The following is a 21,746-nucleotide window of genomic DNA, read 5'->3' as shown; positions in this document are numbered from 1 at the left end:
CCAGACTTCTACTAGCTTAGTCAAGAAGTCTTCACTTTCTCCGTTTTCCTCCTCTATTGCTTAAACTGTTGAGAGTGGAATATTCTATCTCTATTTCTGTTATATTAGTGGTTACCCTTACATGATTAACAAAATCTCAATGAACCTTCCTACTCTAGGAAAAACAAGAAAAAGTTTTCAGCATATCTAAAGTATTCTTTCCCATCTGCCATTTTATTTTTGTCTAATTTTTAGTCCCTCCTTGTTTTAAAATCCCCCAAATTATTTTTTTTTATAGTTAATGCTTCTTTAGAGCTACCAGTACATTTACTGGTTTCTTTTCTGACTGTTATTTAGTACACATTCTACCTTGAATTATCTTCTTACTGAAGCCATCCCCTCAACAAGAGTTTGTGGGTGAGAAACCCTTTCTGCCTTGTGTTGTTATATTTCATCTTCATTCTTGACTAAGATGAGCTAAGTGTTGGCTTCTCAGCAGGCACTTCTTTTTCTTCTGCACACTGAACAATTTATTCCATTTTCCTCTTGCATCTACTGTTGTCAATGAAAAAAAAAAAGTCTTTGGAGAGTCTAGTTGCTAATCCTTGGTAAGTAATCTGACTTCTCTCCCGAGTTGTTTACAAGATTTTCCTTTTGTATTCCGCAGTTTCACTGGGATGCATCTAGATATACATTTCCTTTTATTTATCCTTCTCCGGCTCCAATGTGCTCCTTCAGTCTGGGCCCTTGTCTTTGTGGAAGTCTTTATGGAAAATTTCTAACCATCATCTCTTTGAATATTGCCTCATGCCCATTTTCTACATTTTCTTCTTCTGAGACTCCTAATGACTGTGGTGGTGGTTGTTCGGTAGCTAAGCCGTGTCTGACTCTTTGCAACCCCATGGACTGCAGCTTCCTGTCCTTCACCCCATCAACTGCACTTCCTGTCCTCCACACCAGGCTTCCCTGTCCTTCACTGTCTCCTGGGGTTTGCTCAAACTCATGTCCACTGAGTCAGTGACACGATCCAAACATCTCATCTTCTGTTACCCCCTTTTCCTCCTGGCCTCAATTTTTCCCAGCATCAGGGTCTTTTCCAGTGAGTCAGCTCTTCACATCAGGTGGCCAAAGTATTGGAGCTTCAGCATCAGTCCTTCCAATGAATATTCAGGGTTGATTTCCTTTGCTGCTGCTGCTAAGTCACTTCAGTCGTGTCCGACCCTGTGCGACCCCATAGATGGCAGCCCACCAGGCTCCCCCATCCTTGGGATTCTCAAGGCAAGAACACTGGAGTGGGTTGCCATTTCCTTCTCCAATGTGTGAAAGTGAAAGTGAAGTCACTCAGTCGTGTTCAACTCACAGCGACCCGATGGACTGCAGCCTACCAGGCTCCTCCATCCATGGGATTTTCCAGGCAAGAGTACTAGAGTGGGGTGCCATTGCCTTTAGGATCAACTAGTTTGATATGCTTGCAGTCCAAGGGACTCTCAAGAGTCTTCTCCAACACCACAGTTTGAAAGCATCAATTCTTTAGCGCTCAGTCTTCTTTATGGTCCAACTCTCACATCCATACATGACAACTGGAAAGACCATAACTTTGACTATACAGACTTTTGTCGGTAAAATGAGGTCTCTGCTTTTTAATACAATGTCTGGGTTTGTCATAGCTTTTCCTCCAAGGACCAAGTGTCTTCTAATTTCATGACTGCAGTCACCATCCACAGTGATTTTGGAGCCCAAGAAAATAAAAAATCTGCCACTGTTTCCATTTTTGCCTCATCTATTTGTCATGAAATGATGGGACTGGATGCCACAATCTTTGTTTTTTGAATGTTGAGTCTTAAACCAGCTTTTTCACCCTACTCTTTCACCTAGCTTTTAACTACTCTTTAATATTTTCTGTCATTCATCCCTCAATGCTACCTATGGGGGATTTCTCAGATACAGCTTCCAGTTCATTAATCTTTTCTTAAATTGTGTCCAATCTGTTTAATTTATCCCTTGATTTTTTTTCATTCCAATGGCCATATCCTCTATTTTTAGAAGTTCTATTGGGTCATTTTTTTTTTTTAATCTTTCTATTCAGTTTTCATACCATGCTGTTACAGATACGGTCTCTCTTGTTTATTTTGTCTGTTTTTTTGTTTGTTTGTTTTTGCATTTACTTCATGGTCTCTCTTGGAGTGTTTTATGATTTCCACTTTGGAGTGCTGACTCTCCTGTTTACTGCATCTGCTGCGTCTCCCTCATGGTGATGATTTGTTTCCTTATGTGATTTGTCATCCTCTGTCATGAGTTCATCTTCAGAAGTGACAGGGGTATTTGGGTTTTTTTTTTTAACTCTTATGTGCCCTGGGTTGAAAGAGTGTCTTTCTCAGCAGTTTTTTGTTTTTTTTCCTATTTCTTCTGCTTTTCACACCTCAGAGACAGACCACACTCCTGCTTGACATGCAGACCTGAGTTTCAGGTTCACTGGGGTAACTTTTTCCACTCAAGGTTGAACATCTGCACCTTGTCACTTTCTCATGCTTGTGGGTAGAGGTATATTTTGCCCCCCTTTTCAAGAACAGGGTAACCTGTTGAGACCCTGGAATATATGGAGGTCATGTCCTGCTCCCCAGCCTCTTACAGGTCTTTTGTCCCTCCTGGGTGTCCAATCCCAGGCTCCCAAACCTCTCCACCCCTGAAGCCTCCACAGCCTCTTGATTCCTCCCAACCACCCAGCTTTGGATTTTCTCTTTGTCTCTGGTGCCTGGGACCATCCCTGTCTTTCAAGTTCAGCTTAAAAAAATTTTTTTCCACATATAAGGAGTGAGAGGAGTTCAGCCACCTTTCTCAGCTCCCATTTTACCAGAACCACCCCCTACACTGCCCCATCTCTGAATGCTGCCAATTCCAGGGAGCTCCCTACCTCCCAAGGGGCTGGAGAGAGTCAAACCTTTTCACACTAGAGAATGACGGGTGGTCGAGGGCAGGTTTCCTCCAGGCCGCTCAGGTGGAAGGAAGGCGAGAATGAGGGGCGGGGGGCAGGGGGTGGGGTTGTGACATCACAAGCCAGCTCTCCAGCCAGAGGCTGTCAGAGCAGAAGCCCGGGCGCTGCTGGGTCTCTTTCATCCTGGGGACGCCAAGGGAGGATGTGCATCATGAACCTTGCTGCTGTGTCTGGGGCCGGAGGAACCTCAGTGGCGGGACAGCATCATCACGAACTCTGCAGGAGAGAAGGGGCGGGGCTTGAGCCGGTCCAGGTCAGCGATCCCAGGAGGCACTGGGCTCTGCCAGGGACCCAGAGGGGTGGGGCTTGGTCTGGGAGGACGCTCACCGTCAAAGTCCACGGTGCCGTCCCCATTGAGGTCCACGTCTTGGAGCATCTCGTCCAGCTCAGGACCCACCAGTGGCTCCCCCAGCAGAGCCGGTGCTGCCTCCCGCAACTCTGCCACCGTGATCCGCCCATCCCGGTCCCTGTCAAACTGCGATTCCGGCAGGGCTCACCCCTCCTACCCTCTTCCTGCGCCCGCCACCACCTTGCTGGACACCCCCCAAACCCTCCTCCTCCTCCCAGACTGAGGCCGCGAACCCCCTGCCCTCGGGGAAGTCCTCCTGGGGAGACCCCCAGCCGGGAGTGAGCCAAACTCTTTCCAACCCCCTTCACAGTCCTAGTCCCACCAGCAGCAGGGCTCGGGGCCTCCAGAGGCTGAGGTTCCCAGTCTCCCGTGAGGCCAGTAAGGATGCCACCCAGCATCCACCCACCCACCGGCCCCCCGCCCCCGCGCACCTCGCGGAAGGCAATTCGCAGCTCCCGCAGCCCCAGCATGTGCGCTGTCTCCTCCCTCAGCTTCGGGCCCATCATCTCCACGAATTCCTCGAAGTCCACACGCCCACCCACTGCAGACCCAGGCAGAGGGTCACAGTGGTGAGGACTGGGGCCCAAGGAGGGACCCCAGCCCCTCACCCGCTCTGTGTCCAGAAAGGATACCAGCTTCCATGTCCCCAGGGGTAGGAGGCTGCAGCCCGGGGCTCTGCTGGGGGCAAGATGCTCAAGGGCTCTCAGTGAAGCACCAGGTGTGGGGGACTGAGACCAGGCTGGGGAACCAGACAGCCCCGGCCTCAAAACCTGGCTCTCCCACTGATGCTGTGACCTCGGATGACTCGCTGGACCTGCCTGCTCATTGGAGGACAGGGTGCTATTGCGGTTGGAGTTCATGGTTGTAAAGTGCCAGAACATCAGAGGTAGCAGTAAAGACACCTTAGAAGCATACACAAGTAGTTTATGGAGGCCATCAATTATAAAAAGCACCAATGGTCCATGAATAGCTTCGGGAGAAAGAAAGAGGCATGACACTAAATATTCACATCAATTGTAAATCACGTTCCATTTTGGGAACTGTAAGGGAAAAAATTGCTGGTGTCCTGGGATGAAAGGAGCCTGATATTTGATAAATCAGCTGTGATGTTGGAAAAGACTCTTGAGAGTCCCTTGGACTGCAAGGAGATCCAACCAGTCAGTTCTAAAAGAAATCAGTCCTGAATATTCATTGGAAGGACTGATAATGAAGCTGAAACTCCAATACTTTGGCCACCTGATGTGAAGAGCTGACTCATTGGAAAAGACCCTGATGCTGGGAAAGGTTGAAGGCAGGAGGAGAAGGGGACAACAGAGGATGAGATGGTTGGATGGCATCACCGACACGATGGACATGAGTTTGAATAAGCTCCGAGAGTTGATGGACAGGGAAGCCTGGCAGTGCAGCAGTCCAGGGGGTCGCAAAGAGTCGGACACGATTGAGCGACTGAACTGAACTGATACTCACACAAGGGCTGCCCGTCGGACATTTAATCGCAAGGAGTGGCCAAGGTTCTCTCCCGTTCGGCCTCAGCAAACCTTGAAAGACTCTTTTCAGGATGATCAGAGAGAGGCAGAGACAGCGCAGGTGGCTGGTACCAGCACGGACCGTTTTATCTCAGTCAGAGATGGGGGTCCCCAACCTGAGTCCCGAGGACCTCTCGTGGATCACCCGGTGCCTTCCTAGTCCCCCTACCCTCCGTGTCCTGGGGCCAACGTCGTCCAACTGTCCTGGAGACTGCCACGCCACTCCCCGCCCACCCCCCCCACTCCACCACCACCCCTGTCTGACTGCCGGGCCACCGCCCAACACCCCTCCTTTCGGTAACCTTGAGACTGGGAAAGGACCCCGGTGGCAAAGCCAGGTGGCTCCGCCCACCCGCCCCGCCCCACCCCGGGGAGGCGGGGCCAAGCACTGACTCCGCATCTTGACGTGTTGAGAGACCTCGATGAGCTCCATCTCGGTGGGCATGTAGCCCAGCGTCCGCATGCACTCGCCCAGGTCCCGGTAGCCGATATAACCGTCGTGGTCCGTGTCGAACTCCTCGAAGGCGGCCTGAAGCTCTGCAGGGGAGGGAGGTCAGGCGCAGGCAGCCGGCCAGACTCTGAGACACCGCCCACCCGCCGCTCCCAGCGGGGGGCACTCACCATCCAGCTCTTCAGGGCCCAGCTCTCGGTCCTGCAGGGGCATAGTCCAGCATGTCCCCGGGGCCACTCAGGGCTCTGGCCAGCCTTCCTCCTCCAGCCCCTGGAGGCGGTGGCCTGGGCAGGGCCCGTCCCACAAGGGCCGGAGAAGGCAGCGGAAGTCCCAGGAGAAGAGCTGACCCCGTTCCTGCTCCTGGGGGCCCCCCTGAGCTGCCACAGATCCCTGGGTTAGTGGTCTAGCTCCACCCACTGCCATGCCGCCGGCCCCCCCGCCCCCCACTGCGGAAACCCTGCCCCCACAACCCGGCTCCTGAGTCTGGAGCAGAAATTGGAGGAGGCCTGAGTGTTAGGGGGAGGGTGGGCTGAACCTGAGCCCATGAGTCCCAACCCCACCCCCAGGCACCCCAACCTTGGTCCGGGCCCCCCTGACCTTCCCAAAGATGCGGTTGAGCAGGGGCCCGTATGTCCTCTGAGCAGCATCGTGCTGGGGGCCAGGACGGTGCCGGTGGGACTGGCGACGAGGGCCCGGCCCAGGGGCCGAAGGGACTGGCCCCTCCTGCCCTTCTCTGGTCCTGGAGGGGTTCTTGCTGCTCCCCAGGGCCTCAGGGCCCTGCTTGGGGGTCTGCTCCCCAGAGCTGCCGGTGACCTTACGGGACCCTCGGAGCCCCTTCTCCCTCTTGCTGCTTCTCTTCCTCGTTAAGGGGGGCCCCTCAGCGCCACTACTGGAAGCGAGGACCCCCTCGGGGGGCTTCTGTGGTCCAGGAGCTGGGTCAGGGCCATGCTGCCCCCTCACCTGCTCTTCAGCCATGTGGAGAGGGGTAACAGGGCTCAGAGAAGCGGCACCAGGGAGCACCCCTGCTTCTCAGGACCCATAAAGCTGCTTATACTCTGCCACCCCAAGGGCTGATGACCAAGGATCCGGCCCTGAGGGGGATTAGGGTAAGTGAGTCAGGCAGTCCCGGCCCTAATCCCGCCCCCTGCCTGCAGGTGGCCAGATCGGCAGAGCCGATCAGTCAAGGGAAACATCCTCAGCAACATAGGGTGCCAGGACAGAGTGGCCGCAGTGAGCTTCGGACTCCAGCTCTGCCACTCATGAGCTGGGAGACCCAGCAGACTCACCTCTCTAAGTCTCAGTTGCCTCATCTATTAAATGGGAGCAGTATTGCTGAAGCGTCAGAGAGCCCAGTTGTCTGACATGAGCAGGACTCAGCTACCACAGGACATGGGGAAGCAGCTCAGGCAGGAGGAAGAGTGTGTACAAAGGTGGGAGGTGGGAGAGAGGACAAGTGACCCCTCTGTGGGTGACCTCCTGACCGGAGCAGGGGGTGTGTGAAAGGAAGGAAGAGAGGCCAGATCATAGGGGCTTGGGATCACGGATGATTGAGGGTCACGGGGGTGACATCAGAGGAGGTACACCCTGGGGGACGCAGAGCCTGCTCTGAGCTGGAGGGGCCCAGGCAGGGGGGTTTCGGCCATCTGGCCCTGTCAAGGATGGGGGGCCTGGCTGGTCACTTGGCCCCACTGGGCTAGGGTTAGGGTTTCCCCGGTTAGCAGCCCCATGAAAGATTGATGTCCTCTCAGCTTGGGTTTCATGCCAGCAGCCTTAGTGCCTCAGGGCACCAGGCATCAGGCCCCGGCGTGGGGCAGACACCCCCTGCTCCTTCCAGCCAGCGGCCTGCACCTCACAGGTAAGCCAGGCCTCACCAGCTGGGGCCTCAGGGGGTGCCCTGGGCTCTGATCCAGTAAGGACTGGAGCTTGCAGAGTGGGGTCTGCCTGAGTGAGGGCCCTGGGGGTGGGGAGACCACAGGCTAAAGGTCAAATGACTTGAGCTATGGGCCACAGGCAGGACCCAGGATTTCCGGGACATCTGGTTTTTCCACCTCAGAGGGAGCCTCCCTCCCCCCACTAAGGAGGTAGGGTGAGGGCAGCAGGCCTCTTGGGACTCAGCCACCCTCATCCTCATCATGCTGCTGAGCCCCTTACCCCATTTTCTAATGAGTAACCCCAGGGGACAAGGGAGCCCCCCCCCCCCCACCGCCCCAGACTCCCTGTCCACTCTTGGGCCCAGGCGACCCTCAGCCTTTCCCTTTGGAATCTTTTTGTTTGTTTGTTTTGACTGTACCACATGGCTTGCAGAATCTTAGTTCCCCTACCAGGTATTGAACCCCTGTCCCCTGCAATGAAAGCATGGATCTTTAACCATTGGACCACCAAGGAAGTCTGAATCTCAAACTCTTGAACTCAGGATACAGACAAAAAGGGAGCCTGCGACGCTTTGACCATTTGGGGTGGTTTTGTTTTGGCCGCACCATGCAGTCTGAGGGATCTCAGTCCCCCCACCAGGGACTGAACCCAGGCCCACGGCAGGGAAAGGCCAGGTCCTAACCAGTGGACCACCAGGGATTTCCCAAGCGGTTTCTAAACTGTTCCCTGGAGTCCTAAGGGTGCTCGCCCTCCTTTAATCTGAGCATGCTCTTTTAGTTCACACAGGAGTTCTGCTATAAGATCGTATTGAAATGAATTTGAAAGCCTCTGGTTTGGTCTGTGTGGATGCAGCGGGATCCCAGGTAGTAGAATAATTAGAGTCCTGGTGCTCACATTCCTATCTCTGACCTTGCATAGGTCACCTTCCTCTGCTTCCCTGTAGGATGAATTGCAGGAAGGCTAGGTAAGCTAATCTGTTTAAAGTCCCTGGCAAAGGCTAACCACTCCAAAGGTGATGATGATGACCCAGAGAGGGACAGCGAGTTTCACGGAGATGCTCAGCATCCTCTCTCTCCTTTTCAGTCATTCATGCCTTCATTGATTCACCAGGTGCCCACTCCATGTGCAGTAAGACACTGGGGACCCCAGATAGACCCTGCTATGGAAGCCAACCTGGGTGCCCCTGGCCGCTGGCCCCGCACAGAGCTCGACGACGAGGACTACCCCCAGGGTGGCTGGGACACGGCCTTCCTGGTGGCCCTGCTGCTCCTGGGGCTGCCGGCCAACGGTCTCATGGCGTGGCTGGCCGGCTCGCAGGCCCGGCAGGGCGCAGGCACGCGGCTCGCTCTGCTCCTGCTCAGCCTGGCTCTCTCTGACTTCCTGTTCCTGGCGGCAGCGGCCTTCCAGATCATGGAGATCCAGCATGGCGGGCACTGGCCGCTGGGGACGGCCGCCTGCCGCTTCTACTACTTCCTCTGGGGGGTGTCCTACTCCTCCGGCCTCTTCCTGCTGGCCACCCTCAGCCTGGACCGCTGCCTGCTGGCGCTGTGCCCTCGCTGGTACCCTGGGTGCCGCCCGGCCCGCCTGCCCCTCTGGGTCTGTGCCGGGGTCTGGGTGCTGGCCACCCTCTTCAGCGTGCCCTGGCTGGTCTTCCCCGAGGCCGCCGTCTGGTGGTACGACCTGGTCATCTGCCTGGACTTCTGGGACAGCGAGGAGCTGCCGCTGCGGATGCTGGAGATCCTGGGGGGCTTCCTTCCTTTCCTGGTGCTGCTCGTCTGCCACGTGCTCACCCAGGCGGCCGCCTGCCGGCCCTGCCGCCGCCAGCAGCCTGGGGCCCCGGCCTGCCGCGGCTTCGCCCGTGTGGCCAAGACCATTTTGTCAGCCTACGTGGTCCTGCGGCTGCCCTACCAGCTGGCGCAGCTGTTGTACCTGGCCTTCCTGTGGGACTTCTACCCCGGCTACCTGCTCTGGGAGGCCTTGGTCTACTCTGACTACCTGATCCTGCTGAGCAGCTGCCTCAGTCCCTTCCTCTGCCTCCTGGCCAGCGCCGACCTCCGGGCCCTGCTGCGCGCCGTGCTCGCGTCCTTTGCTGCCGCGCTCTGTGAGGAGTGGCCGGGCAGCTTCATGCCAGCTGAGCCACAGACCCAAGTGGACTCTGGGGATCAGACGGTACCAGGGCCAGTGGCTGAGGCCCAGCCACAGGTGAACCCTGAGGCCCAGACCCCGGTGAACCCCGCGACCCAGTCACAGGTGAACCCCGCGGCCCAGACCCGGGTGAACCCTGCGACCCAGCCACAGGTGAACCCTGAGGCCCAGACCCGGGTGAACCCCGCGACCCAGCCACAGGTGAACCCCGCGGCCCAGCCACAGGTGAACCCCGCGGCCCAGACCCGGGTGAACCCCGCGACCCAGCCACAGGAGGATGACGAGGGCCAGCCCCAGCTGGATTCTGGGGCCCAGTCACAGGCAAGCCCCAAGGCCCAGCCCCCCGGGCCCACTACCAGCTCAGACCCCAGTGCCTGTGAGGAAGCCTCCTCCACGCCAGCCATGGATTCCACCCTAGAGGCCCCCGTGAACCCGGCCGCGCCTGCTGCCTCTGAGGGAGAAGGCCCCAGCGGCGCTCCCCGAGAAGAGGCCCCGGGCGCGGGCCCCACGTGAGGGCTCGGGAAAGTCCAGGCCTGCCAGGACAGCAGAAGAGCCGGGGGAGACGGAGGAACCAGCCCATCAGAGAGGAGGACGGGTACCGTGGGGGAAGTTCGCGTGGAAAACCCCTACCGAGTCCCTTGGGCCTGGCAGACGGGACTTGGGGGACGTGAACATGAAGCAGCCAAAATCCCGAACGGTTTGTTGAACGTCACGTCCCTGGTCCCAGCAAGCTCCTGCAGGCTTGGCCCCGACACGGTGGCCCACCACCGCCCCCCCACGCAGGCTACCACAGGTGATGGTGTCCTGTGGGTTCGGCTCTCCAATGCCCTCCAGGCCCCACAGACAGCCCCCTCTTTAGCCTCGGTCCTGCAGGAGAAAGACGGGCAGGGTGGCTTCCTCAGGCTTGATCCGACCTTCCTTCCATCCTTCCCTCCTTGCCCTCCTCCCTATGCCGACCTCTGGATACAAGGAGCCCAGGAGGAAGTCCCTACAAGAGAAGGGAGGCATGCAGGAGCCATCGGGAGCCCGGGGCCTTAGCGGCCCACAAACAGACTTGGCAGCCTTCTCTTCCAATCCCCCACCCCAACAGGCAGTGAGGCTGGGGCCAGACTTCCTTCAGCAAGGTGGTGAGCACAGAGGCAAGAGCGAGCAAGCCTGGATTCCAATCTGGCTCCCGGTGACTCTGGACAAGCCACTTCACCCTCCGAGCTCCTGTTGCATCTGGCATTGTGAGGATTAAATGAGAAGGTGTGTAGGTGCTGGCAGGAACTGGCATACAGAAGGGACTCAGTGAACAGATGCTTCGTGGACATCCAGGAATGCAGGGGCTGGGGATGATGGAAGGAGGGGGCACCTGGCCGGAGCCCCTAGGATCCTGTGAGCTTCCGGGCAGATCAGCTGTGCCCATGACCAGCTCTGGGCTGCAGTTGGCCAGGTGGCCTGAGAGAACTTGGGCCCACCTCTGTGCCTTGGGCAGCTCCAGGGGACTTCAAGGTCTGCTACATTTGAAGAGTTCAATGAGTGTTCACCTGCCCACCCCCCACCACGGAGGAGGCACAGAGTGCACTGGTCCTGCCTCTGCCTGAGCCCCTCCCACACTCTCAGCCCAGATACAGAGACGGGAAGATGTCCCAGCAGAAAACTCCTGGAACCAGTGGCTCCAGGGACAGCACAGGGCCCTTGGAGGTCACACAGTGTCTCCAAGCAGAACCGGCCTCTTCCGTCTCCAGCTGCAGACCCTGCAAGAAAAACTAGGAAGTGCTAAAGGTCTATTTTCAGACTCCCCCACCCCACTTCCTTTTCATACCCGTCACTCTCTTCTGGCACTCACCCCACCCAGCTTTCTCCCAGTCACTGGGGTTGTAAAACCATGAACTCTTTCTCCTTTCGCCCCCCACCCCCCACCCTTTCCCTTAAGCTCAGCATTGTGACCTTTATAAGCTGAGGGGTGCCCTTACCAGTAGGTGTAAAGGACAATGACCTTTTAAGTGCTACCCTTCCCAGCAGTGCTTGCTACAAACGCAGGCTGAAGTGGTTCAGTACGATCTGGGTTCTGGTTCCCAGGCCTGCCTTTGCCTCAGTTTTCTCCTCTGTAAAATGGGGTGATAATGTTCCCTTTGCAAATTTGGCTGTTGTGATCATAAACCAAACCCAGGGATGGAAGCAGGCTGGGTGGTGGTGGTGGTGATACTAGCAGCATAATCATAGTACTTCCTGGAATTCTGGCCACTGAACCTGGTGGGAGAGAGATTTCTGGACAGGCACAAATTTGTTGAATTCATTCATTCAGCAAATATTTATCAAGCACTTGTCAAGTGCTTTTCCAGCCAGCCTTCCATTTTGAATGGGATTAGGGCATGGCCTCCAGTGCCCCTCAGAGGCTGTTCGAATCCTGGTTCTCCACAACTCACCAGGGGTGTGAGCCTCAGCAAGGCTCTTAGCCTCTTTGAGACTCAGTTTCCTCATCTGTAAAATGGGAATAATAATAGTGGTTCCATTTTCTGAGTGTTAATCCCTGTGAAGTTCACAGATCCTTGCCTGGCACAGAGTAAGTGCTTAATAATTGTTAGCCATTAGTTTGATTATGCCAGTGGCCATCCCTGGGTCTCACTCAGGCCCGGGACAGTGCTGACTCACCAGAGCCCATGTGGCAGCGTCCTGCCCACCAGGCATTGCCCCCCCACCACACAGCCCCCTCCTCCACTTTCCAAATGTTTTCACACTCCCCGTCCCATTGGACTTGTACACTTCCTGAGGGCAGGGTCTGCGCTATGGCCCCCTTGCAGAGTGCCCCTCCTCCTTCTCCTAGGTAGGGATCCTGAAGCCTTTTCACATGGCAGGCATATCAGGGATTAAATCCTCAGTGCCAGCCACCTGGCTTCAACTCTGGTCCATCCTCCTAACCCCACCTCTTGGAGAATCCCTCCTTCAAGGTCCCAGGAGGGACCCCCACTCATAATGGGTACTTGCTATCCAGGAGAAAGAGTTGCATCATGAAGGGTTTTGTGAAATAAAGAGGAGTTCTCCTGCTAGCCCACAGAAGAAGGTTTTGTGTTGGAGGAAACATGTATCCCCAAGGCCAGAGGGGATGAAAGGAGGGCTTACCCCCACATTCCACAGCCCCTCCACCTTACTCCTAACACACTCAATGGGGCTGGGCTCCTGTGACCCATTGGAAGACTCATGCCTTCTACAGATGAGAGACATATTTCCCTCTCCTTCATAGGGACCGGACATGGACTCTGAGAGCTGTGAATATGAACATTTTTCAATTATGCATTCAGAGCTACTGTTCATTCATTCATTCAATATACATTAATTGAACACAGACTGTGTGCTAGGTCTTGTTCTAGGTGCTGGGGATCCAGAGAGAAGCAAGGGCAAGTGTGGTCCTCAATTTGCTGACATCCTAGTGGGACGAGGCAGACAAACAGCAAATACACAGATAATTAGGGAATTCCCTGGTACTCCAGTGGTTAGAACTCTCACGTTCACTCTTGACGGTGTGGATTTTATTCCTCATCAGGGAACTAAGATGCCACAAGCTTCTTAGTGTGGCCAAAAATAAAAAATAAATGAAAGCAAATATACAATAGTTATACAATATAACACAAGGTAGTGATTAAGAACATACAGCGACTGAACTGACGCCTCCGAGGGTGGGAAGGGGATGGGTAGATTGGGGAGGCCAGTCTCAGGAGCTGGCCAGGGGGAGGGAGGTGTCTGGGACAAACTTCCAGGCTTCGCAGGGAGGTGGCTGAGGAAAGCGGGGAAGGTGTGAGGGGTCTGGAGGTCATAGCACTATTTCTCTTTTTATTAAGGAGGCCGGGCAGGACCCAAAGGTGTGTGTGCACCAGGAAGAATGGGAGGGCTGGGCCTTCCACTCGCCTCATAAAACACCGCTGTTTTATTTACATTGCACCAAGAGCTGGTACCTCTGTAACTTAAGAGGCACAGGAATATATTGTCCTTCAGTCGCTAAGTCTTGTCCGACTCTGGCTTTGCCACCCCCTGGAGTGCAGCACACCAGGCTTCCCTGTCCTTCACCATCTCCCGGAGCTTGCTCAAACTCATGTCCATCGAGTCGGTGGTGCCATCCAATGGTCTCATCCTCTGTCGCCCCTCCTCCTTCTGCCATCAGGCTTTCCCAGCATCAGGGTATATTTTGGAGTCAAGGTGGACTCCATCGGGAAGTACGCATTGAGGCGGGGGACTGGGAGGGCAGGGCTGCACCCGACCCTGGCGACTACTGAGGAGGCCGACAAGAGGAGCAAGACGGGGAGCCGGCTCGAGTCTGCGGCCAGGCTGCACTATTCCAACCCCATCTTCATCCCGGCCCCTGCTGCTCTGCCCTAGAGGGACCCGAAGTTCGGAGGGGCGGGGCTCGCCCAGGGCCCGCCCCAGTGCCCCCGGAGTCTTCGGCCCGCTCTCCTCGTGCTCCTGGCCACCAGGCTCCAGCCCGCAGCCTCCAGCCCCGCCCTTCCACGCGTGACCTCGGCCCCGCCCCCGTGAGCCCCGCCCCGCCCCCTGCCCCCCCCTCCTCTTGCTCCTCTGTCACTTCCTGATTCCCGCTTCCTGCTTCCCAGAGACTGGGATCCGGAGCCACCCGAGGACGGTGCTGCAGCCTCTCGGCGTCCCTGGTGAGCGCGATGGATGGGGCTGGGGGCGCGGGCGGGGGTGTTGGGCGGGACTTCGGGGGCAGATCGCGGGGAGCTGGGATGGGGGTCGCAAGTCTGGGAGCACTTCCCCTCCGCGGCGCCCCACCGTCAGTCCCAACTCCCCTTGGCTGCTCAGTCTCCCCGCTGAGGAGCCAGAATCCTTGAAGTTAGACTCCTGCTTCACCTTGGACCCAGTTCCGAGCGAGCTCGGAGGCTCGGCGGCTGGGAGCGGCGCCCCGACCCCGCCCAGTCCTGCTGGACCTCCTGGACCGGCCTGGGGTTCCGTGCACATTCCTGCAGGCACTGCACATTCCGTGGGACCCAGCACTGTGGCCTAATGCAGCGCCCCAGCAGAGATCATTCCTGCCTCTTCTGTCTGTCCTCCCCATCACCCTGCTACCAGATCCTGGGGGGAAAGGGTCCTGCTGGCGACTGAGACCCACCAAGAAGCTAGGCTTGCACTGGCTGGGCACCTCCCACCTCCCCCACACATATCAGAGCCTGGGAGAGGCCCCCCAAACCCCTCAGGTCTCAGCAATGGCTTTGCTGGAGGTCAATGCATTTCTACCTTCAGATCCCCCTTGAAGAGAGGCAGCCAGACCTGTACTGTGAGCCTATTTTATAACCGGGGAAACTGAGAGTTGGGCAGGTTATAAGGACCAGATCGTCAGCTGCATCCTCCCCACCACCCTTCCTGGAGCCCTGGGAGGGTTAGGGGTTGTCGGCATGGGCAAAGGCTGACCTATGCTTCTCCACCCTGCAGTCATGTTTCGCAAAGTGGTCCGGCAGAGCAAATTCCGACATGTGTTTGGGCAGCCTGTCAAGAATGACCAGTGCTATGAAGACATCCGAGTATCCCGTGTCACCTGGGACAGCACCTTCTGCGCCGTCAACCCCAAGTTCCTGGCAGTGATTGTGGAGGCCAGCGGGGGAGGCGCCTTCCTGGTGCTCCCCCTAAGCAAGGTGGGCCCCGTCGCAGCTGGGGAGAGACGGAGGCAGCTTGGTTACATCTGCCAGGTCTCCACGCACTTCACAGCCCATAAAGTGCCCATCCCCACACTGCTGGGCAGGTGTTAGAATCCAGATTTACTGCTCAGGAGGTGCTAACACACATGGAGAAGGTGTGGGTTTTTTTTTTTTTTTTTTTTTTTATTGCCAAGGAATCAGGGTCAGAGGCAACTTTTCCTGCTCACCTGGTGACACCTGTGAGATGGAGGTGGGTCAGGAGCAGGCAGAGCGAGAGTCACACCTAGGGCACCTGTGTGCCAGGCGGGCGGCATCACCCCCTGTCATTCCGCATCCATGGAGGGGAGGACTCAAGCTCTGGGAGGGACGGAGCCTCCTGGGGCCCCCTTGACAGCCTCCCCTCATGCCTGCAGACCGGTCGCATTGACAAGGCCTACCCGACAGTGTGTGGACACACAGGACCTGTCCTGGACATCGACTGGTGCCCCCACAATGACGAAGTCATCGCCAGCGGCTCGGAGGATTGCATGGTCATGGTAAGGCGTGGGGCGGTGGCGGAGCGGGGTCGCAAGTATGGTTCAAGGCTCCTGGCAGCGGGGTCAAGCAGGGACTTCCACTGACCTCCCCGCTTCCCCCACCCCACCCCCGCGCCCCGACAGGTGTGGCAGATCCCGGAGAACGGGCTGGTCTCCCCGCTGACAGAGCCGGTGGTGGTGCTGGAGGGGCACACCAAGAGAGTGGGCATCGTCACCTGGCACCCAACTGCCCGCAATGTGCTGCTAAGCGCAGGTGTGCACTGTGGCCCTGGCCCCGCCCCCTGGCCACTGGCCCCGCCCCCGCCCCGCCCATCGCCACACCCTCTCCCAGCCCCATCACACGTGAAAGCTGAGGCCCACGGAGGTCGAAACGCCGGCTCTGGTGCCCAGAGAGTGGTCAGAGCTGACGGCGCCCCCGCCTGGCAGGCTGCGACAACATGGTGCTCATCTGGAACGTGGGCACGGCCGAGGAGCTGTACCGCCTGGACAGCCTGCACCCCGACCTCATCTACAACGTCAGCTGGAACCGCAACGGCAGCCTCTTCTGCACCGCCTGCAAGGACAAGAGCGTGCGCGTCATCGACCCCCGCCGGGGGACCCTGGTGGCGGTATGCGGCCCGGAGGGTGAGGACGACCGCGGACCGGCCGAGGGGCTCTCTCCGGGCACCGCACAGGCCAATCCCTCCGTCTCCTCCGCAGGAGCGGGAGAAGGCTCACGAGGGAGCCCGGCCCATGCGGGCCATCTTCCTGGCCGACGGCAAGGTGTTCACCACGGGCTTCAGCCGCATGAGCGAGCGGCAGCTGGCGCTCTGGGACCCAGTGAGTGGCTGTGGCCTCCCTGAGGGGGCGGACGCAGGACAGGCTCCACCCTGGGCAAGCAGGGTGGAAGTCACTTGGAGAGGCCTGTCCCTCCCAGGTTCTCAGCCTGGACCCTCAGGCATCCAGGCATCCAGGACCCCAGCCCTGCTGGCCTCTTCTCTCCCTGTCCCTGCTCTCTGGACTCCCCCGCCTGCCTCCACATCTGCCCGCAGCAGTGTTCTTGGCCCCTGAAAGGCCCTCCCTCCTTTGCTTGTCTCTTTCTACTCTGGCTATCCTTGGAGCCCCAGTGCAGAGGCCCCCTCCTCCAGGAAGCCTCCCAGCCCTTCCTCTGAAGTGCTCTGTCCCCCAGCCTTATCCTGTATAGTGACCTCCAGGGGCCCCCCAGGGAAGGGGCTAGTGCTGCCCTGCAGCCTGGCTCCCTGGGGACTTTCTGAGCACCTGGTTGGTGGCCTGGAAGTTGTCTGAAGGCCTGGAAGAGTCAGGGAAAACTGGGACCACGGGGTGGGGGGGAGCCAGCGGGGCCCAGTGGGGCACAACGTGTGGGCAGAGGGTGAGAGTGTTAGGGGCAGTGCCGGCTGGCATGTGAGGCTGGTCAGGGCCAGTGTCGAAGCAGGGCTGGGATGGTGAGGGGATGAAGCAGGTTCTGACCTGGCCCGATTGCCCCTCAACCCATGTGCCAGGAAAACTTCGGGGAGCCCATGGCCCTGCAAGAGTTGGACTCTAGCAACGGAGCTCTGTTACCCTTCTATGACCCTGATACCAACGTGGTCTACGTCTGCGGCAAGGTGGGGCCGGGCAGGATGGGGGTGGGGTGGTAGAGAAGAGAGGCAGGCCCTGGTGCTTACCCCTGCCCCTCCCGCCCTCCAGGGCGACTCCAGCATCCGGTACTTTGAGATCACAGACGAGCCCCCCTACATCCACTTCCTGAATACATTCACCAGCAAAGAGCCCCAGAGGGGCATGGGGAGCATGCCCAAGAGGGGCTTGGAGGTCAGCAAGTGTGAGATTGCCCGGTAAGAAGGGCCGCTGAGGAGGCCGGCTGTAGGGGGATAGGGGTGGGGGCGGGAGCTGGACCCTAGGCACCCAGGGTGAAAGGTCAGATCACAGGAGGCTGCTCAGAAACAGGAGCTGGCCCACAGAGGCTCCGGAGTCGGGGTCAGGCCATGGGAGGGCCCAGGGGAAGGACGATACGGAGAGCAGAGGGAGCCAGGAAAGCTGGTAGAGGGGCAGGTTCCACCCACGGGTCCTCCCTCCGCACCCTTTCCCAGGTTCTACAAACTGCACGAGCGCAAGTGTGAGCCCATTGTCATGACTGTGCCAAGGAAGGTGAGGCCACCTTGTTCCCTGCCCACCTGCTCCCTTCTCTAGCAGACAGACCACACGGGGGTGACCGAGGTGAGGCCTGTGAGTGGGACATGGCTAAGTGCGAGTGTAGTCAGTGGGCCGCATGGACGCCAGTGTGATGAGACACAGGGTGAGCTGAGGCCTTGCTCTGGACGGACGCGGGGCAGCCTCCTGGCTGGGGTATGATCTCCATGAGGGGTGGGTGGTAAGCCAGGCGAAGGCATGGAGGTGGGAGCGATGACAGCCAGGAGTCTGGCTACAGGGGAGGCTCCCAGGAGGCGAGGGTTCAGCCACGTGTGACTTGGCCTCGGGGCCCCAGCTGAGAGCCGTGAACAAGCTCCGTTTCTCTGCAGCCAGCATTAACTGAGTGCTGTATAGCGTGCCAAGCCCGTCCAGGGAACGGGGCCTGCCCCAGTTCACAATCCACAGGGCCCTGACGTGGCTCCCGGAGTCCCATAAAGCACATAGCTGGCCCCTGCTTGGGGAGGTGGGAGGAGTCTTCAGAGGGAGCTGTTAGTGGCATCCAGAAGGGAAGTGAAAGGACAGATTGGAGCTTTAGAAAGGTCACTAGGGGTCAGGGCATTGGAAGACGGGTTGATGGGCTGCCAGCCCGGAGGTCAGAAGAGTGGCAAGGAGGTGTCTGCTCAGGGTCCAGATGAGAGGACCCTGCAGGTGGGCCCCTAGCTGACCCGGGCCTCCCTCTGCCACCCCCTGGGGCAGTCGGACCTCTTCCAGGATGATCTGTATCCAGACACGGCTGGGCCCGAGGCAGCCCTGGAGGCAGAGGAGTGGGTGAGCGGGCGGGACGCCAGCCCCATCCTCATCTCCCTGCGGGAGGCCTACGTGCCCAGTAAGCAGCGGGACCTGAAGGTCAACCGGCGCAACGTGTTATCGGACAGCCGGCCCGCCACGGCCCCTGGTACCCCCCGCCCGGGGCCCTCCGCGCCTGCGGCCTCCACCAACATCGCTGCGCTCAGCGGCAGCCTTGCCGGAGCCAGGGTATGTGCCACTTGGCGCGGGGTGGTGTTGCCCAGGTCTGCTGTGCCTGCCCAAACCGTTCACTGCCCTCTCTGGGCCCCGGGCCCCTGCCCCGTGGTAGATGTGGGGAGGGCTGTGGTCCCACAACGCCGGGCCCCTTGCTGGTGTTCCCGCAGGAGACTGGGAAGCTGGAGGAGGTGATGCAGGAGCTGCAGGCACTGAGAGCGCTGGTCCAGGAGCAGGGTGCGCGCATCAGCCGCCTGGAGGAGCAGCTCGGCCGCATAGAGAACGGAGATGCCTAGGTCCTCGGCCCGCGGACGCTGCTCCCCGTCACCTCCTCCCCCATCCCCGTCTCACTCAGCCTCTGTCACACCGACTGCAGGCGGGCTGCCCCCCTGCCCCTGCTGAGAGCTTCTGGGGCAGGTTCTGGGGGGGCCCTCCCGTGGGCCCAGGCTGGAGCCACCGCCAGGCTTTGGGCTTTGGTCAGCGTTACTGTTCGAGGATTTTTGTACCAAGGAGCACTGCTATTGTGAGGGACCACCTCTCCCGCCTCCAGCCAGCCCTCCTGCTCCCTGCTCTGAGGAAGCAGGAGGGTTGGGCTCTATATTTTCATTCCAAATAAAATGCTGTTTCTAAAAAGCCAGGCTGGCCCTTCTGCTACAAGGGTGGGGCTGGGAAAGGAAGCTTGGGCACCTGGGGACACGGGATACCCCCAGGGATCACAGACATGAGAGAGGGGGCCCTGAGCATCCCCCCCACCATTTTCCCTGACATCTGTCAGGTAGGAAAACGGAGGCAGAAGCCCTGCGGATGCCTCCAGGGCCTGCCCTGCTTTGAGCCGGATGCCCAGTTCCTCCTTTTCTTGGAGGCCAGGCCACAGGCCGCATGGCCCCAGCCTGGCAGGGGAAGAGGCCGCTGAGGATCTGCTGTGAATCAGGGTGGTCCTGAGAGGCCCCAGGGGCCCGCCGGGGTCCCATGTGGGAGGGCCGGGCAGGGTGTTCTGGGCAGGAAGCGGAAGTGCCGATGAACCCCAGCTGCCGTCGCTGCTCTCATTTCGCACTCGACACAGCCAGAGCTGGAGGTGGGAACCCAGCGCTGAGAGGCGACAGCCTGATGGTGAGCATGGGGCCGACTGGGTCCTGGGGGCAGGGGCTGCAGGAGGTCAGGGCTGGAACGTCTGGGCCCCCCAGGAGCTAAGGAAGGACCCCCCCACAGGCCTGGGGACACTGAGCAGTCAGGTAGGGTTGCTCGTGGGCAGAGGTGGGTGACCGGGGCGGGACAAACATGGGGCGGAGTTGGGCCTCTCACCTCACCTTAGACCTGGGCCTCCGTGGGATTCAGGGGGTGGCCCTCAGCGCCCCGCTCTGTGTGCCCAACCCCCCCCCCCCCAAGACCCCCCAGAGGGACTCTCACCTGCTCTGCTCCGGAGCCTGGGACACGCGCACCGTCAGGACTTGCATCCCAGAAGCCAGGGAGCCAGGCAGGCAGCCGGGTGGGGAAAGGCCTGCCTGCACCTCGGCACCCCTCCCCCCTCACACCCCCCACCTGCCTTGTTCCGACCGCAGGCTTCCTCCGGCAGCTGCACTCGCCTCCCCAGCCCCTGGCCCTGCAAGCCTGAGGCCCCCAGGGACGCAGTCGAACGGAAATGCTGCAGCTGGGGCAGTCCCACAGCTGGCAGGAAGAGGGGTCTCAGTGACCCCCGTCCTGGGACTTGGCCAAATGGAAGAAAAGAGTTGCCTCGGGGTTGGGTGCCTCCCTCCTGGGTCTCAGGAAGAGCCAGCCTTGCCTTCCTTCCCTTCTATCCCCCCACCTCCCGGGGGAGGGGGGGCAGAGTCTTAACCCACTCAACCAATATTTCTTGATCCCCTACTCTGGGCTAGGAGTCGTTTAGGTGCTTAAGCCAAAAAGATCCTTGTCTTCCTGGTGGGAAGATAAAATGATAAGCATGGCACACAAGCAGAGCGATCCCCCTGTGTTGGGGAGGGGTGGGTGAACAGGGCTGGGCCACAGGGGTGAATGTCAAGGTAGGCATCCACGGAGGTGAGGCCTGACTGAAGGCACCCTGGGCCAGGGCGAGCAGGGAGCCGGGGGGCACTCGGGGGGACGGTGTGTTCCAGACTGAAGGTGCGGCCAGGGCACCAGGAGCAGGCTCCGGTGGTGCAGTGGGAGGCGTGGGGCACGGGTGGCCGGCTATCGCAGAGCCAGGACGGGCCTTCGTGACTGAGTAAGCACTTGGGCTTTTCAAACTTGCCCAAGAGACAACCAACCCAGGCAGTGAGCCTCTGACCATCTCCCCACAGGATCTGCCCTGCGCTCTAGGGCTCTGGACGCTGCTGGCCCTGCCCGGGGCCCTGGGCTCGGGCGGCAGTGCCACGAACTCCAAATCCTCAGTCACCGTTGTCCTGCTGCTGCTGCTGCTCCTGCTGCTGGTTGCTGGCCTGGCACTGGCCTGGCGCCGCCTTAGCCGGGACTCGGGGGGCTACTACCACCCGGCCCGCCTGGGTGCTGCGCTCTGGGGCCGCACTCGCCGCCTGCTCTGGGCCAGCCCGCCAGGCCGCTGGCTCCGGGCCGAGCTGGGCTCACCAGATGAGGACCCAGAGCAGCAGGAGGACGAGCCAGATGTGGAAGACGACTACGATCTGGTCAGTGGCCAAGATGAGCCCGGATCCCAGGAAGAGGACCGGCGGGGAGAGGGGCCCAGCCCGCCGCAGGCCCCCGAGTCGGCTGGGGCAGCGCGCGACGATGACGTGGAGGGTGGCCTGGGTCTTGGTTGCCAGGGGCCAGCGGGCTCGGGGGGCAGCGCCGAGGCCCTGCTGAGTGACCTGCACGCCTTCGCTGGGAGCGCAGCCTGGGACGACAGCTCCCGGGCAGCCGGCGGCCAGGGCCTCCATGTTACCGCGCTGTAGGCACGGCCCTGCGGCCACACCCCAGCCACCGTCCCTCTGCTTCTGAGCTGCCGCAGCTGGACGCAGCTACCCTGGACTCAGGTCACCCCCGCTTGGAGAGCCTCGGACTGTCACGCCCGCCCCAGCCCCCCCGGTAGTTCTGTCCCCAAGTCTGCATATCCCCGGCCCCTCCAGCAAGGCCATTCATCCCCAGGGGCTCTGGGCGGAAATAAAATCCCTCCAGCT

At 59.3% G+C, this 21,746-nt stretch overlaps 4 protein-coding genes across 4 annotated transcripts; 3 read left to right on the top strand and 1 right to left on the bottom strand.

The window, feature by feature from the left end:
- Nucleotides 1-3,158: 3,158 nt before the first annotated feature.
- On the bottom strand, nucleotides 3,159-6,272 carry CABP4 (calcium binding protein 4). Its single transcript, XM_065936666.1, has 6 exons — nucleotides 5,895-6,272; nucleotides 5,468-5,498; nucleotides 5,240-5,383; nucleotides 3,752-3,861; nucleotides 3,299-3,446; nucleotides 3,159-3,187 (listed from the first exon to the last, which is right to left on the bottom strand). The coding sequence occupies exons 1-6, from the start codon at nucleotides 6,270-6,272 to the stop codon at nucleotides 3,159-3,161; spliced, it is 840 nt and encodes a 279-aa protein (XP_065792738.1).
- Nucleotides 6,273-7,055: 783 nt separating this feature from the next.
- Nucleotides 7,056-9,846, top strand: GPR152 (G protein-coupled receptor 152). Its single transcript, XM_065937085.1, has 3 exons — nucleotides 7,056-7,152; nucleotides 8,299-9,371; nucleotides 9,468-9,846. The coding sequence occupies exons 1-3, from the start codon at nucleotides 7,056-7,058 to the stop codon at nucleotides 9,825-9,827; spliced, it is 1,530 nt and encodes a 509-aa protein (XP_065793157.1). The 3' UTR covers nucleotides 9,828-9,846.
- A 3,992-nt stretch (nucleotides 9,847-13,838) lies between these two features.
- CORO1B (coronin 1B) lies at nucleotides 13,839-19,254 on the top strand. Its single transcript, XM_065937892.1, has 11 exons — nucleotides 13,839-13,954; nucleotides 14,736-14,935; nucleotides 15,352-15,474; nucleotides 15,598-15,727; nucleotides 15,901-16,082; nucleotides 16,174-16,293; nucleotides 16,974-17,078; nucleotides 17,161-17,306; nucleotides 17,562-17,619; nucleotides 18,358-18,636; nucleotides 18,792-19,254. Exons 2-11 carry the CDS (start codon nucleotides 14,738-14,740, stop codon nucleotides 18,915-18,917), a joined length of 1,467 nt encoding a protein of 488 aa, XP_065793964.1. The 5' UTR covers nucleotides 13,839-13,954; nucleotides 14,736-14,737; the 3' UTR covers nucleotides 18,918-19,254.
- A 131-nt stretch (nucleotides 19,255-19,385) lies between these two features.
- Nucleotides 19,386-21,745, top strand: PTPRCAP (protein tyrosine phosphatase receptor type C associated protein). Its single transcript, XM_065937895.1, has 2 exons — nucleotides 19,386-19,731; nucleotides 20,916-21,745. The coding sequence occupies exons 1-2, from the start codon at nucleotides 19,591-19,593 to the stop codon at nucleotides 21,519-21,521; spliced, it is 747 nt and encodes a 248-aa protein (XP_065793967.1). The 5' UTR covers nucleotides 19,386-19,590; the 3' UTR covers nucleotides 21,522-21,745.
- Nucleotide 21,746: the final 1 nt, after the last annotated feature.

This window comes from Muntiacus reevesi, chromosome 5 (assembly GCF_963930625.1).
Source record: "Muntiacus reevesi chromosome 5, mMunRee1.1, whole genome shotgun sequence".
NCBI lineage: Eukaryota > Metazoa > Chordata > Mammalia > Artiodactyla > Cervidae > Muntiacus > Muntiacus reevesi.
This window is presented reverse-complemented; position numbering and strand designations above follow the sequence as displayed.

What these genes read in the sequence shown, in the direction of transcription:
- CABP4 (XM_065936666.1), bottom strand. Translation starts at nt 6,272, where the DNA reads ATGGCTGAAGAGCAGGTGAGGGGGCAGCATGGCCCTGACCCAGCTCCT. An exon ending in TCAACACGTCAAGATGCGGA is followed by an intron (nt 3,862 to 5,239) that starts GTCAGTGCTTGG and finishes CTGGGTCTGCAG; the next exon opens with TGGGTGGGCGTGTGGACTTC. An exon ending in CGGCACCGTGGACTTTGACG is followed by an intron (nt 3,188 to 3,298) that starts GTGAGCGTCCTC and finishes TCTCTCCTGCAG; the next exon opens with AGTTCGTGATGATGCTGTCC.
- PTPRCAP (XM_065937895.1), top strand. Translation starts at nt 19,591, where the DNA reads ATGTGGGAGGGCCGGGCAGGGTGTTCTGGGCAGGAAGCGGAAGTGCCG. An exon ending in TGAGAGGCGACAGCCTGATG is followed by an intron (nt 19,732 to 20,915) that starts GTGAGCATGGGG and finishes ATCTCCCCACAG; the next exon opens with GATCTGCCCTGCGCTCTAGG.
- GPR152 (XM_065937085.1), top strand. Translation starts at nt 7,056, where the DNA reads ATGCCAGCAGCCTTAGTGCCTCAGGGCACCAGGCATCAGGCCCCGGCG. An exon ending in CAGCGGCCTGCACCTCACAG is followed by an intron (nt 7,153 to 8,298) that starts GTAAGCCAGGCC and finishes CTCCATGTGCAG; the next exon opens with TAAGACACTGGGGACCCCAG. An exon ending in TGGCTGAGGCCCAGCCACAG is followed by an intron (nt 9,372 to 9,467) that starts GTGAACCCTGAG and finishes ACCCAGCCACAG; the next exon opens with GTGAACCCTGAGGCCCAGAC.
- CORO1B (XM_065937892.1), top strand. Translation starts at nt 14,738, where the DNA reads ATGTTTCGCAAAGTGGTCCGGCAGAGCAAATTCCGACATGTGTTTGGG. An exon ending in GCCGGGGGACCCTGGTGGCG is followed by an intron (nt 16,083 to 16,173) that starts GTATGCGGCCCG and finishes TCTCCTCCGCAG; the next exon opens with GAGCGGGAGAAGGCTCACGA. An exon ending in AGCTGGCGCTCTGGGACCCA is followed by an intron (nt 16,294 to 16,973) that starts GTGAGTGGCTGT and finishes CCCATGTGCCAG; the next exon opens with GAAAACTTCGGGGAGCCCAT.